The following is a 16,390-nucleotide window of genomic DNA, read 5'->3' on the forward strand; positions in this document are numbered from 1 at the left end:
CTGATGATAAACATCCTTTCCCAGATTTGCTGCAGTATATTTTGACAATGTCTGTGAGCACCACAGTCAAAAGTTGGCCATAAACATTAGCCCAGAATGACTCCGATTTAGAAACTTTTCTGGCTTTGTTTGGAGAAAAGTATCACTTGTGAGGATTAGCGTTGAGAGCTCTGATATCATTCAAGCCACAACGCTTAGCTAATTTAGCTTCCCACATGCCTTAGTAACGGAAGTTGTCTATCCCCCCCCGAATGTTATTACGGTGTGAGCTAGAGGACACATGTCAGCATGTTATCAGAGCTTTATCACTGCTAACCACATCAAGTGTCAGTAAGAAAGCCACCAAGCTGCAGTTATAGGAAGTCTTTTTTTTTTTTTTTTGTAATTGAACAAGCCATTAAACAGACTGCCTTTGAAGATGTGCAGTTTTAATAAATACTGAAGACCGCTTGTCAAAAGAACAGCCCTACTTGTCACTCCCAACAGAAAACACGGTACTGTATCACATTAACTCCTAACTCAAGTGACTGTCAGCACATGCCCTTCTCCACAGATTTACCACTCCACATTTAAGAAGTTTATCAGGATTTTCTACTGAAGCAGAACTTCTAGCTATCCAAATATTTTAAAATAATTGTTCCTTGGACAATGATTTTTTGTCCACTAAGCTATTAGAAGTTCAATTTTCAGGAGAACTACAAGTGGTTTCTTTTAGTTTTACCAGGAAAAGAGGGAAGATAACATGGAGACCTGTGGATTTCTGAGTACCTGGGTTTGCAGAGTACTGGCGTGTATACCTTGCGTGGTTCCAGTAACAGAAACAAAAAGAACCCATTGTGCCACCAGGAACCACAGCATATCTATGTAGTTAAAGAGCAGTCACATCTATTCTCTTCCTGTAAAACACAGGCTCTGCTCCCTTTGATAGCCCTAATAAGCCTACTCTGCTTCAATTGCAATTAGAATTTATCTCTCTTTGAAGTACAGTTCTGGACACTCACTTCTCATTCATTATGAGCTTTTCCAGGACCATTTAAGACACTAATCTATCTCTCCCCTCAGGCAGCACAGGATCACATCCCCCTTTCCCCGCCACTGCACAGGAATGGAGATGGCAGCAGATAACCTGCCACAGCATCTCCTAGTACAGAGAAGTCTTTATTCTCCATTTTAAACCGATCACCTCCAACCTTCAGCAGAAGTGCTGTTATCAATCCCCAGATCTTGTATGTCATTCAGTTAAATTTAACGCCCATTTCTATTACAAAAAATTTGTATGATCTTGAAAGCCAGATGATGCTCCAGCGTTCCTCTACAGCAAGAGGACCTCCAGCTATCAGAGCACCTGATGTTCCAACATTTGTCTTAGTAGTAAGCAAAGATAACAATTAGCTACCGGACACAAGGAACGATCAGTATACTCTTCCAGTTAGCAAAAGTTATACCACTTTAATCTGAAAGGAAACAGATTTTACCCTGATTAGTCACCTCAACAGGAAGTCCACTAATTAATTTGCTCTGCTTACTTGAACAGAGAAGGACAATTTCTGGCCGATTACACCACATTCCAGTTGGAAAATAATTTTTACAACATTAATAGAAGTTTTAATTTTTTTTATTCTTCACTTTTGGAGTAAGACTGTGCTTCACATAGATGTGTATACACTCTAAGACTTCAGAGAACCAACTTCTGAGTCTCTGTATATGGAAGTCCGACCCCACTGCACAGCATTTGCTCCTGCATGAAGCCCACAGGGGTACCCAAAGACTCTTCTGAGCGCTAGGCAGAAAAGACTACTTCTGGTGCTGATGCATCCCATGCCAGATGTTTAAGATGCACAAATACATTAAAAGTTAAAGTTAATCTCAGTGAGCTAGATAGATCCATTCTTTTTTTTTTTTTTGAACAAAAATCCAGTGCAGCAAAAGCCATTTTCTCAGAATATTTGTGTAGTTTGAAGTGAGTCTACTTCTGTTCTTTTCAAAGAGTCAGAAGAGATTTATACAAGTTTGACAGAAATCCATAATATTCCTCGCTGTATTTAACAGTTGCTACAACCACCCTTGAAGCGAGTGCGCTCCAAAAAGTATGACCAAGTCTTAAATAACCTCCCAAACAAACGTATCCACCTTACAGTTGAATGGTGTTTTCAGACAGTGACTTGGGGGGGGGGGGGGGGGAGGGGGGGAAATCCTTAAGTAGAATACAATGGACTAAACAGAAACATCATTTTATTCAGGCTAATTAATAAATTCCCTCTGCAAAGGTCCCCTAAGTGGTGGGTATGATCTTCTTAAAACTGATGTCAGAAGATTTCTCTTGTCAAAGAGAGAACTAAACTATTTACCCTCCCCTAACCTCAGGCAGGGCACGTAAAAGAGAAAAACTAGAAATCACAAGTCCAAATCCCTAGAGGGCGTTTTGACCTCTTGTCTTGCTGCGACCTGTTTCAGCGTAGGTTTTGTAATTTCTTCTGCACTGAAGAGCAAGAGGCCAGAGGATAAGAGTTGCTGAATTTCTTCGCCTGTCTCCAAAGCAACCCAGGACGGCTTTCGGCCCTTCTCTGCCCTTGACTGGGTACAGAAACTGCTTTCTCCAAAGTACAGCCAGCCTTCAGGACTATGCCTGGGCAATTAGCATCTTACAGCTGTTGCAAGGTAGCTGGACACTTCACAGCAGAACTTAACATTTCTTTTCTTTTGGGGAATCAAAGGGTTGAGAATTTAAAAATGTTTGCGGTGCAAAGCAAGAAAAAGAAATCTATATTGTTTACTAAACCCTGTCATGGTGGCAATTTGCAGACTTCCAAATCCCTTGCCAACTTACGGACTATAAGCATCAGCCTGTCCTCTCCAAAGGGCAAAACAGGAATAAACCAAAGATACCTACTGGTCCAGTTTGCCTACAATGCAATCAGTTTTCAGCTTGCCTCAATATATACAACTTCTTTGCATCTCCACATTCCTCTGCAGGAAAAAATAATAATCCTAGGCTGTCTCACAAAAACCTGCCAGTTTTTAAGTCCAAAAACAAACAAACAACCCCCCCAACCCAAAACAACAACAAACAGGCAAGTGTCTAACTTTGTAGAAAAAGATTTATTTTGTGTGGCTATAATGCTAAAAAATGGCAAGAATACAATATTTAATGCAAAGCACAGTCTGAAGGTACTAAGAGCCTTTAGGGAAATAAGGATGCTGATTAACAGATTTTGTAACATCACATAACCCAATTATTTCATTTTTCGCAGTTACAATGGTATGTTTACTGTGACTGCTACAGATCTCAGCCCCGTGGATTCAAACTCGTTTTGTCACATGATCCCCAATCTCTCAAATAAAGAAACTGGATTCTTACTTAGGGATTACTCTGTAACACTCAAATTGAGAGCAAATGCTGTTACCGTTATCCAGTACATTCAAGATGTCTCTGTCCAGACTACCAAAACTACGATTTGAGCCATCCTTATCCGTGAGGCTCGACTCCCTGCACTGTTCCTGACAGCTCAAAATATCGTGTCACAGTCACAAATGTATTTTCAAGCTGTTACTCTCACATCACCACCATCAAGTATTCCACTTGTTTTCCCATTTCTCATCACGCCTCAGCTACCAGCTTTTTCACGGCAGTATCCTTACAGTTCACTCATCCTGTAGTAGGTCTTTTTCTTTCTTATCATCTACTACTCTTCTCCAGTCCCCCACTGTCCCATCAGTCACGCTAGCCTCTACTGACCAGTCATTTTAATTTAGAGGTAATTTCACACTTTCATGTCTCTGATATAATAGATGCCTCATGAAAGACAGACAGAAACACATTAAGTATTTTAGTATAAAGCTATCCAGCTAAGAGAATGCATTGCTTTTGTTAGTAAACAGTCGTGTAATGATGTCTTACAAACCTTTTCCAGTGCTCAGAGACAGTTCTCTATTTCCACATGATTAACAGTCATTATTCCAACAGGCTGACTCCCACAAATGTATCCTCATCTAAGTACAGATGGTGTATTCATTACAAAGTTAGATTTTAAGGAGTAAATGGAAGTGGTTTTGTTAAAATTAATCTGCCTTTTGGAAAATTTGAGATTCAATTACTTTACGCTGAACTTTACTCCTTTGCACATAAAGATTACTTGCTAATGATGAATCTTGGAGCTGTAACATAAAACTTATTGAAGAGAACGGCTTTTTGTCTTAACACATAGGAGAGGGGGAACCAAAGTTCTTGATGCACAAGACTGAAACGCAGAGTTGTAGGTTTTCGGCAGTGGCACCCTGACCACGGCTGTAAAGGTTGGAGCTTGGAGCCAAAGAGTGAATTTTACCATCTCAGTTACCCAGACAAACAATTAGTAGTTTAACATAGTTTCCTTTTTAATTGATCTGTTCATATGACAAATGATGAACATCTCACTTGTCAGTGTCTTCAGCAGTAGTTTCAAGATCTGAAGTGTTTGACAGAGCTGCTGGAACATTTGAAATTTTACTACCTCACTTTCCTAATTAACACATGAGCTCAAGACAGCCTAGCTGACATTTTACAGCTAGGCAGAGGTGAAGCTAAATTTAGGAAGTAACTATAGTTCTTTTAAACACTGTATGTTTAAAGTCCTAATGCCTATTCTTGAAAGGAGGCATTTAAAAATTAATTTGATACTTTTGCACCAGGCCCTGGAACTAGAGCTCATCACACTGTCAACCAAGAGGGTAAAAACAAAACAAAAAACAAAACAATTAAGGCTTAGCAGTTCCTCATTCTGCAAAACCACAAGTCTTTAACACTACAAAGATAATGCAAGAGGAGTTTCTAACCTGCCGTTTATTGCAAGAAGTTCTAGTTTTACATCTTACTTAATGATATTGTTTTAAACAGAAGATAGTATGTGGTTGCAAGCACAGACAGCATTGCTATCTCAAAAAAGCTGGAACGTGAAGAAAAAAGCTTCAATAATTAGTTTGAGAGAGTAAAACTTAACATGCCTTGTACCAAATCAGAGAGGAAACAGTGCAGGAGTAAGGAGAGGACAGACTCTGATGCTTTAATGAATCTAACATTTGGACCCAGAAAAAAAATTGTCCACAGCAACTTTAGTGCAACTAAGCATTCACTTAAACAGTCTCTATATCCATTTTAAGAAATCTTCCAGCTGATCCTGACAACAGATTAGATTTTAAAAGTTGTGATGTGTTTAAACATTTTAGTGTAGCTTACTTGGAGCATTCATCACTCCTATTTCTTGAAGAAGTCTATGTCTTACCTTAACAGCATTTGTTTACCTGAAAGTAGGTCCAAAAAAGGCCTATATGCATAATTCCCAAAGGCTTCTAAAAGGCCAGAATGAAGTTCTCTGCTTACAAGAGAACTAATTTCGGACATTCTGCATCGTAACTGTCAAAATCTAGATATTTTCAGCAAAATCCATGATTGCCGTTGGCCACAGTTGTAGAAATGCAACAATTTGAAATCCCAACTGAAAACATAGTATGCGCATAACAAACATTCTTTAAAACTGTATTTTGATGTTTCCAAAAGCCTACTAACTTATAGCCACAGAAAGGAATTAAATATTGCACCGAAGAACTAGGATTTTTGTCTTTCAAGCACCGACCTTGTTTCTACAGTCACACCACACTGCAAGAAATCTCAAAACTCAGGATAAACCAGTTAAGTGACAAAAATTCAGACTTGTAAAAGGCTTCTGTGATACTAAGCACCTGCATTCTTGAAACCTGAGCAGCCTGGACCCAAGTCTTTTAATTTATAGTGAATAATGAAATTTACATTTGCATCCATTTCAAACATTTGTTTTATAAACAGTTGTTCTATTTTCACTGTGGTCATGAACAGCTATCCTGCACAGCAAATTACAGACTAGTACTTTAGGTTTCTAGTATTGAAAATAAACTGTGGTCCTTCACGAATATAATGGACACTTTGCTCTTTACAGTTTTCACATTCTTTTCATTTCTGCTCTGGAAAATGTTTTTATGAAAGTTCTTCTCTCCCACAGTGTTTTTTCTTAAACCCCAAAGTATCCTATCTTAAAAGAACAAGCCTGAAAAAGTTGCAGTCCTAGATGAAATTCTCTTAGAAACAAAGGAACACGAGCTGACATTCACTTTATTTTTGCAATCAGTCTGAGATATTTTTACTACCTCTCACAGTTACACTACAGCAGCAAAAAAACTCAAATCTTTCATTAGACTTCTTTGCACTGAAATACAAGTAATCACATACAAGATGCTCATACAGTCCGTATACTCCCAAATTCAACTTTCCTTCTGTGATGCTCATCGTGCCAAAGCACGAACATGTATCCAGGAAACACAGGATCGGTCATCAAGTCCAATCATCCGCAACAGCAAAGGTTAGCACCACAAACTACCTCCTCATTGGCGTATTTATTCCTCTTAGTTCTAGGAGAGGATGACTCATGGCTCGCTTCTTCAACGTGAAAATAAGAGCAAACCAGCTTTCTTCTATTTTCTAGCCTAAGTTTACTCAAACTGATGGCTGAAATAGCCCCCCCCCCCCAAAAAAAAAAGACATTTAACTCTTTAGATTTCCTTCTTCCAGCTCATCAGCAAGAAATGATGCAACCCTTTCTCACTCAGTACTTCAGGGTGACCTTCAATGCTCTATTTTGTTGCTAACACATACTATTTCATGGGCAGCCTGCTTATCTAGTATAACGAATGAACAAAAGATCATGTCTTTTAAGTCACAAGGACTTTTGCTTCTCTTGCGGGGGGCTGAGGGGGGATAAAAGACTGCCAAAACATACCATAGTAATACAAAGCACATGATCTTTAGGTTGCTTCAAAATACAAGGAACGTGTTTCCAACCAGTAATTGCATACAATCCCTAAACTCAGTTACATCATCTAGCTTGATAGTTGTCGCATACATCAATCTCAACTAAAATGGTGACACACACTAGTTTGAAATGGCAACATGATGTAAGCACTCCAGAGAAGTTTGAGATTGGCCACGAAACTTTGTCCACACTAAGTTTGCTGCATTATTTGGCATTTATCCCAGTGGATGCAAGTGCACTCAGTTTGTTATAGAAAAGTCTATTATCGTCAAAGATTTAGCCAGGAAAGGGATAAGTCTTACCTCTGGTTTACTGAGACTAGATGACACAAGAGAACCTGATCCCACATCCAGGTCCCACTGTTTTCTCCCACTGTTTTCTGGATCCAGTGCAGCAATTCGTCCATCCAAAGTGCTAATAATTACTAGAGACCTGAAAGTCAAGACATAGTCCATAGTCAAAACAAAAGCAATCTGTAGTTTCTCCCCTTCTGAAGATACATACTATTGGCTATCTTCTGAAGTTATATTCTTTTAAATAAACTTAAGTCAATATATTCTTCAAAACGGCACTTCATAGCTCTACCTAGACAAACAAGAGATAGTAGAAAATTTGAAGTGTATGAATGGATGCCATAAACTAATTCTATATAACATAACACTCATTCAGAGTTCAGTTTCATAGGGAGGTAACTGACTTTTTTGCTCCCAAATATAAGTGTTACTGCTGAATGAGATCTTCCTCTATTTCCAGATATTTATGTGAAAAGTATAAATACTATTTTCTCCAGCCCCTTCCCCAAGGATCTTTAATATGATATTTTTCAAAAGAGAAACAAAAAACCTCCAAACTGCAAGTACAATTAACCCAGCAAATCAGTGCTTAAGAAATACTAAATTGTAACCAACTAAATTTTCAGCATCTGAGGATAAAGCATGGAAACCCTGGAGGAGATTTAACAACTTCTTATAATAAAAGTAGTCTTGCCCAAAACAGACACAGAACACCCAAAACAACCTTCAAATGTCTGCAGACAACAAAGCAAATTGTCTTATGCCACTTATGCTTTAGGTAGCCTATCTGACTATGTATATACACATGGTTATAGCAGGCTAGCTGTTGATTTCTACACAGCCTGAAATACATCAATTTAAAAAAAAAATCTTGTTTCTTACACAACTGAAATGAGTATTTCTGACTGGGCTAGAACTCAAGCACAAAAAGAAAACCAAAACCCCCCACACAGGCAATGGCCAGAGACAAAATACTGACAAGGCATTTTGAAGGGTCTTTTCTTCCTTGAAACTTGTTTCACCCTGACATGAAACAGCTGGAATCTGTGGGCAGTCCTGGCTTGTAGCAAGCTCACACTCCCACAGCCCTTTGAAAATGGGTAACTGGATCACTTTACAAACTGCTTGCACTGAGGGGGGCTGATTTAGTGACCCAGAAGGACCCTTTATAGACATACGTTTCAATGAGACTAAAGAATTGTGTAAATAAGCCTGAAGGGCTGATTAACTATTTTCTGGTCTGAGGGAAGGAAGAGCGGGCAAAAAGGCTATTGCACACACAGATATGTACATGAATAACCATTTCAACCAGTAAGAGTCACAAAATTGTGTAAAACTGAAGCCAAATAAATTAACTGATCCAAAATTACCAATGCAGTAAGCTGATGTTTAGAGAGGAAATGATGGGGGCACTTGTTTTTCTTCAGGGAGGAAAATAAAAAGCATGATCTTAAAAACATGCTCAAGGACAGTGGCTTATTACATCACCCATAACAAAAGTCATGTGAAACACTGCAGTTTTACATGCAAGTGTAACCCACACATTTTTATAAGATCTTATTCTATATTGCACTATACTATTAATAGCTTATAGAAAGTTAAATACATCTTTAACCTGAGCCAAAAATATTGCAGTAGTCCCTATTTCTGAAGGTAGCCAAACATCACATTCCTCCATGAAAACTTAAGCTTCTTCGTTTAAGAAACTGTTAGAAAAGTACCAATTGTGCAAATATTTGAACAGTAGACTACATGAGTTTTATAAGCTGAGTACATATAATTATTGCAACTGTAAGAAACCAAGATCAGGTTAATAATAAACTAAACTGAAGGAGACCGCATCTCTTCTCAAGCACTGTAAACAAGTGCACACCAAAGGCCTTGGACACACATTTAACAGAGTCTGGTTACGCATTGCTGTAAAACAATTTATTTGAAACCCTCCAGTATTGCATAAAAAATTATTTATTCAAAGAGGATCTATGCTAATTATATCTTGATTCAGCTGACAACTAGGTTTAAAAAAAAAAAAAGGTAGAAATGAGAAATGGAAAGCCAGAATGGAAAGAATCTCGGCAATAATATTGTAGAGAAGAAAACTCTAAAAATCACACTGTAAAATATTTCCTTCGTATCTACTCACATTGCTTTCCTTAATCTAATTCTTGCTTTATGCCTTTGTATTATACCTTTCCATACTATCTTTCCTCACCAGGCACAAACCTCCACCTTCCCCAGAAGTTCTCATTACGGAAGCCTTTCCCACTACCCAACATGGTAATTCGTGAACATGTACCTGTGCCACAGTCTCAGGTCAATCAAATCATGGTGTAACCTCGCTTAAGTTTTAAATTTAACTGATTATGGCGGGGAAGAATTCATGCCATGAGAGCAAACTTCTGTACCAACACCACACACTTGTCTAAGAAGTGGTTTAACCAACCACTAAGAATACCCTACAAATCGTCTCCTCCCTTGGGTGCAATGGCATTCTTCGTTAGTCCCTCCTGCCAGCAGCTGTATAATGGACCTTGTTTCACATATTCCACCCAGTGAGCAAACACTCTGAGACACAGGAACAGGATCAGCTCAGCTCTACCAAGTCTAAACTGGCACCTAGCTACATTTAGACCTGGAACTAGGTGCAAGAAAAGCATTTATTTCTTTCAGCTTTTTTTAAATGAGCGATTCATTTTAAACAAAGATGTTATATGTCATGTTTCTGGTCCAATCTTTAGCTTACTCTTAAACCAGATTCCTGCATGTCATAAAAAATGAACTGCTAAAAAGAATCCTAATTCATGTACTATAATCCACAGTTACTTCCTCTAATTATTAATTTTTCCGTAAATCAAAATCTTAACACCTACTACCCCCATGTCTGACCAACTCCAATGGGTTAAAATCCTGTTGCTTGCACTTTCACTGGTTTAGGATCTGCAATTGTGTACATGTGTCCTGGGACCCTTGCTAGTTCTCACTATTAAGTTTTCCTTTTTTCAAGCTTCCCTCCTTTCTCTGTGAGATTCCTTTGCTTGTAAATTTGAGTGCCGAGAATAGAGAGTGCTGACAAGAAGAAAAAAAAAAGATTTTCCTATCTTTCAGGTATTCTAATTGAGCTGTTATTTGAAGCACTAGATTAATACATTCTGATAAAAGCAATTTAAGTTAATACTACTCCAAGGAACTATTTCATTCAAGAGAGCTTAGAAATGGGGAGGTGTCTTGCTTTTTGTCTTCCTACACTGCTATCACAAGTTTACTGTGGCATACTATGCCAAATTCTTACGCCAAAACACTCACCAGTAGAGTACGGTCAAGGAAGTGAGAAGTTATTTAAGAATAAAAAGAATGTTTCAGCCATCTCTTTGCGAGCCTTTTGCTTACATTTGTTGAAAATAAATCACAGACTGTACTAGAGAGTGAATCACATCACATACTACTAGGGAAGGCAAAAACAAAACAAAACAAAACCAAAACTGCAATTCTAGATCTGTACAATTGTATCCACAAGCCTGGACCACAAGAAAAAATGTGCGTGTACATGATATATACATGATGTGTGTGTGTGTATGTATACACACACACACACACACACACACACACACACACACAATGAATGAATCACTCCTAACTCCAAGCTTATGAACAAGATATATCAGTCAGAATCCTGAAAATCAAAATCAGTAAAATGAAGGCAATTACACACCTTTACTGTCTCTAGCTAGTGCTCCAGAACGTATTATGGACTAAATGGTGGAGAACAGAATCTCTTCTGGGTCCTCTCAGATGGCCAACAGAAGGACTAAAGCATGGGATCAGTACAATGTAGTGTGTACAAAGATATCTGTAATAGCAGCAGCTGACAGAGGCTGTGCTAATACTATATAGTCAGATTTTATTTGCACTTTGTCAATAGTCAATATTTCAATAGTCAATTTGTCAATATGAAAAAACATCTAGACATAGCCTTTTTTTCACCCAGCAACTATAAATAGCCTCTATAGTTAAATGAAAATCTGTTTTCTTACCATTTCCTGTTCTCTTTCACTCGCAGACATGAGCTTGCTATTGAAGCAGTTATAGCTTTCTCTCTTTAAACTATAGGAAAAAAAATCAACTACAGACTTTCACATACATTTATAAAAGACGAATCCTAGGACCTAAAGACACTGTCTATATCCTGTTATGAACATAGCACACTCCTTCACACCAGACGGCTTGAACACAGCTCTGTTTACTTTACAGAAGTGAAGGTATCTGATTTACCTACAAACAGAAGAAAACAGCTAAGATTGCAAGGGAAAAATCCATCAAAGGGAAGATATAAACAGGACAGAAGAGGAACACTTACTGAGCTTGTCTACACCCTTTCACTCAGCAAAATATTTACATCTATTCAAAGGAGCTGTTTTCATTAACAAAACAAAGAAGAGCTTAACATCATCATTTATGTACATTTTCCCCTATTCTGCTTCAGGAAAAAAAAATGCTAATACTGGACTCAAGCTGTTTGGGGCATTACAAGTTACAAATACTGTAATGTGGCTATTTGTCAAGCTTGTACTCTAAACAGCTACTGTAATTTCAAAACCTGCATGCCTGTATGTAACGAACACAGTAATTCACTAACCATCACATTTATTTTCTCCTAGGAAAGAAAAATTTCTCAGCAACCAGAGGATTACATTCATTTGCCAACAAGAAAAACAGATTTTTTTTCAGATTACAATGACATCCTGTTTTACTAAATGGATATTTTATTGCTGAAGAACAATTTGCCGAGGTGAGCATACAACTCACAAATATCGAGGCTAAAAATTAAAGAAAAGAACGAAGGAGAATACTATGACCACACAGCAATTCTGACCATACAGCAATTCTGTTTTCATTTCATGACAGCAAATCTATTCCAATGCACTAATCAATTAGAGAACAGCTACATTTAATCTTAGGCTTTAAATTATTACATTGAACATCTTCATTGTCTTTTATTTAACTCCAGTAATCAAACAGAATATTCACTTTTAAATAATTTTCAAGGGTAAATAAATGAAGATCTTACTAAAAATTGAACACACTCTTCTCCCCACATCCACTACAGTAGAACTGTAATAAACTAGCTAGGATTTTGATGACCCAATACACAAAAGATTGACTGTTGTTAATACGTGACTATATTTTCCTTAAAGTAAACAGGATGCAGAGTTGTCAGTCAGTTTCTTCCTCTAAATGAATGCTTGGGTAAACTGACAGAAAGCTCCAGCTTTTCATTTTTAGAACACATTCTCAAATAGAGCATTTAGTCATGCCTTTCCTCCCTTAAACTCTAGCTGTGGCTTATCACCTCATCTTTTCTCAGCCAATTCAGAAACAGACTGGAAACAGCTCAGTAACATTTTTGCATTTGAGTCATTCATTAGATTCTTCCTTTTGCTAGAGCTTTGTGTCCCATGTACTTCTCAAGTATTTTATTTCTCCTCGTTGTATTCTGAAACTTGCTTGGCAATTTGGCTTACATGTTTTTCTTCCCTTCATGCATAGGATAGTACTTGTGTTTAATAATCAATTAAGTAAACAAGAAAATTGCATTTTGTTTAAAAGAAAAAGAAAGATGACAGAAAGGAACACAATACTCTGAACAACCCCAAGGTGCAAGTGCTGGAAAAAATTCAGACGACAGATACTGAGGACTAGTGCCTTGGCTTTTGGATTTCCTCACGGCAGGCACAGCACTGTCACTCGGTAACAAGTCAAGGAAGGAATCAGACTCAGTATTATCACGGTAACAACCAGACAGACCAGATGTTCAGTGGGATGACATCTAGCAACTTAGCCACATAGGAAAAATCAGGGCATCCTTCCTCCCTCTTTATGACAGAGGACCACCACCACCTCGGTGACAGCTCCTGAAGTACCATGAACTTTCTGCCTACATTCAGTCCCTGTGCACTAGGTCACAGTACCCCAACTCCTGTTTTGCCACAACCCCCCTTCCCAGTGCGCTGCTCCCTCCACTGACCCCGTCCAACTCTCCCACATCCCTCCTCCAAGCCGTTCCTGCTCTGCCCCCCTGACCTTATAAAGCCCTTTCCCCCATTGCACGCCCTCCGCAACCGCTTCTGCCCGGCCTCTCCCATCACACCACCTCCACCCCTCCCGTACCGCCCAGCTCCTTCCCGCTGCACTGCAGCGCTGCGCCCCAAGACACCGACCCCGACACTTCTCGGCGCCCCTATACGCTGACCCCCATCCCCTGCACCCCCGCGCATTGACACCCCCTTGACAATAGCCCCACTCCCAGCGTCCCTTTGCACTGACCCCCACCCCGGCACTCCCATGCATGGAGCCCCTACAGCATGCACCGACCCTCACCCCCTGCACCGACCCCCCACCCCGTGCACCGACCCCCCACCCCGTGCATCCTATGCACTGACCCCCACCTCATGCACCGACCCCTCAAGCCCTATGCACCGGTTCCCCCCTCCAGACACTGACTCTCCTCCCCACGCCCTGACCCCCGCCCCGGGCACCGACCCCCGCGCACCTGCCGCCGCTCCGGGCCTCTCCGCTCTCCTCCGGCTCCTGCTCGCCAGGCGCCGCGGCGGCCACGCCGGCCTCATCGTCCTCCACCGTCACGTCAGCGGGGCCGGCGGGGAGCGCGGCGGGGGCAGCGGCCGCCCCCAGCCCGAAAGCGGCCTCGGCAGCCGCGGCATCGGCCCGCAGAGGCGGCGGCGGCTCCGGGCCGCCCGCCGCCGCCCCCAGCAGCACGAGCACCGTGAAGGCGGCCAGAGCGCTGCGGCACCGCGGCCCCCGCATGGAGGGGCCCCGCCTCGCCCGCCGCCGCCGGCCGTTAGGACATGAACGCCAACCGCCGCCGCCGCCGTTAGAACGCGAACGCGAACGCCAGCCGCCGCCGCCGCCACAGAATGGGCGCCCGCCGCGCGCCGACACCCACCCGCGCCGCCGCGCCCCGCCCCGCGCCCCGCCCCGCCCCGCCGCCACGTACCGGCGCCCGGCGCTCGCCCCGCCCCCTCCGGCGGGGACGCAGCCCATTGGGCGAGAGACGCGTCGCTCCGGCCGCCGCTTCCGCTTGATTGGCGCGGCTGCGGGGCGGGGCGGGAAAGAACGCGGCGACGGTGTTTGTCAACAGAGCCGCCGGCCCAATTGGAGTCACGCCGCTTCCTCTCCTCTCCCCCAACCACGGCCGCCGCGACCAATCAAAAGCGCATGATTCACCGGCCCGCTCGCGGATTGGCGGAGCCGGCGCGCCACACGTGCTGCTGACTGGCGCGCCGCTGGGCGCGGCCCCTCCCCTTCCTGACAGGCCCTCGGCCGGGCTGGAGACGTGGCTGTTTCTCCGTGTCGGGAGGGGCGGGCTCAGCGGCGCGCACCAAGCGCCCTGGCGGGGGGGGGCCTTAAAGGGCCCCTCCGGGACGGAATGGACTCGCCGGGGGGGAAGGAGGGGGTGCGCCCCTCCCTCACCCCCACACAGGCGGGGGCCGCCGCCGCCATGACAGGCGGCGAGGGGCTGCGTGAGGGAGCGCTGCTGGGGCAGGCCCGGGAGCAGGTGTGCTGGGCCCAAACCCTGCGCAGTCGGTCCAGCTCTGTGCCCCTCCACTGGGCTGGTAGCGCCCCTGTGCCCTTCACAGCCCCACGGTGTCATGTTCGACCATCTTACGACGTTTTCTGCTTACTTGGACCCATTTTCCCATATTTTGAGCAGCAGCCTGTGTCCTCCTGGTTCACCACCCTGCCAGTGCAGATGCTGGATGCAAATTGTGTTAGGAGTGATTTTATATTTACTTCCGAATGACTGATGAAAATAACGATTACATCCCCGGATAGTACTGATCCTGCAGGGCTCCCGTTAGATGCAGCCTTGTTCAGTAGTGATTTACAGCCAGTCCTAAAAAACACCTATGTGGCCAGTGTACAATGTATGCTTAACTGATGCTGTGTTATGCTGCGCTTTCATTAAAATACTGGGCAGTTTTAAGGAAAATCCCTAAAAAAAGAAAGTTTATTACACCTAAAAAGTTAATTTCAAGAGGACTTACTTTCTTCTTTTTTCAAGAGGGCTTGTCTTCTTCAAGCCTGAAATGAGGTTTCTATTAGATCTCTGACTGGCATTATTAATTTTAATGATTGAATCACATACTGAATCATTATTAATTTCAATAATTGAATCACAAAGCATCATCTTTTCCGGTATTTAGCCAGGAACTCTTCTTTCATCTACATTTACTGCATAGCATACAACAGCCCTGTCTGAGGACAGGTACCATCCTGGCACGTTTCTAGAATTGCTCTGGTATTTTAAGGTTTACTAAAGATGGATGTCTACCAGGCAAGGGATCTTCCGATTTCACAGCTAGCGGGCAACAATTTTCCCTAGAAGACCAGAGCTTCCTTGGTTTCTGATAGACTGGAATTTATCACATCACTGTTCAGTAATCCACGCACATATCTTCCTGCTTCTTTACAAACAGAGATCATAAATGTTCAGTGAACACTCTGCATTGTTATTGACATTTTAATCATGTCCATCTAGTAATGGGCCTCTACCGTTACAAGAGTTTCCAGGCAGTTTTGCTGGGCACAGCCTTGCCAGTTATGGATTTCCTTTGATGTGCTTCACTTCGAATAACTTTACTCTGCTTCTCATAACTTCTTATTTATACCAGCAGCTATTTCGTTCCCCTTTTCCACATTTTGGCTATTTATTCTTTATTTTTAATCACCGTCTCCAGCCTGCCATTAAAACAGGAATAGCCAAAGTATTCTCTTTCATGATTTTGGAAATGTGGCTCTCTGATCACTCAGTGAACTCTTTTTGAAGAGCTTTGCATTGTCATTTGTAGACTTCTACCTAAATTTTTCTTCCTGCTCACACTCTATTTTCTGATCAGTTGGAAAAAACAGCTCCAGATGTATGCAAAGTCAGGTCACGAACGCTGGTCCCCAGACAACCACTGACTTGCAATCCAGAGATTTTTTTGGCTTCATTCATTAAAATGAAGTCCAAAAGAGTTTACCTTGTGCCACATGCCAAGTGGCTCGTGTTAGAAAATTGTCATTTTTAGTAACTTAAATGACATTTTTTATTATATCCATATGGTCTTGTGCTAATATTTTCTTTATTTAGATAACTCCTCTCTCTCGAGTGTCTGCCCCTGCATATGTTTATAAGGGGTAATCACGTTCCTTCTGTTTTGCTAGGCAAACCAAGCCAAAGGCTTTTATTCTTTCCTTACACTTTTGGCTCTCTGTTCCCCT

At 41.9% G+C, this 16,390-nt stretch overlaps 1 protein-coding gene across 1 annotated transcript in view; it reads right to left on the reverse strand.

Moving 5' to 3' along the window:
* Window positions 1–14,110, reverse strand: part of EIF2AK3 (eukaryotic translation initiation factor 2 alpha kinase 3) — a 46,229-nt gene extending 32,119 nt beyond the window's left edge. The window contains exons 1-2 of the mRNA XM_026112686.2: window positions 13,659–14,110; window positions 7,121–7,250 (exon numbers count right to left, since the gene is read on the reverse strand). Coding sequence (XP_025968471.2) covers window positions 7,121–7,250; window positions 13,659–13,930 — 402 coding nt within the window. The 5' untranslated portion in view covers window positions 13,931–14,110. The remainder of the gene's footprint in view (window positions 1–7,120; window positions 7,251–13,658) is intronic.
* Between the last annotated feature and the right edge of the window lie 2,280 nt (window positions 14,111–16,390).

The sequence above is a fragment of the Dromaius novaehollandiae genome, chromosome 4, assembly GCF_036370855.1.
Source record: "Dromaius novaehollandiae isolate bDroNov1 chromosome 4, bDroNov1.hap1, whole genome shotgun sequence".
Taxonomy (NCBI): Eukaryota; Metazoa; Chordata; class Aves; order Casuariiformes; family Dromaiidae; genus Dromaius; species Dromaius novaehollandiae.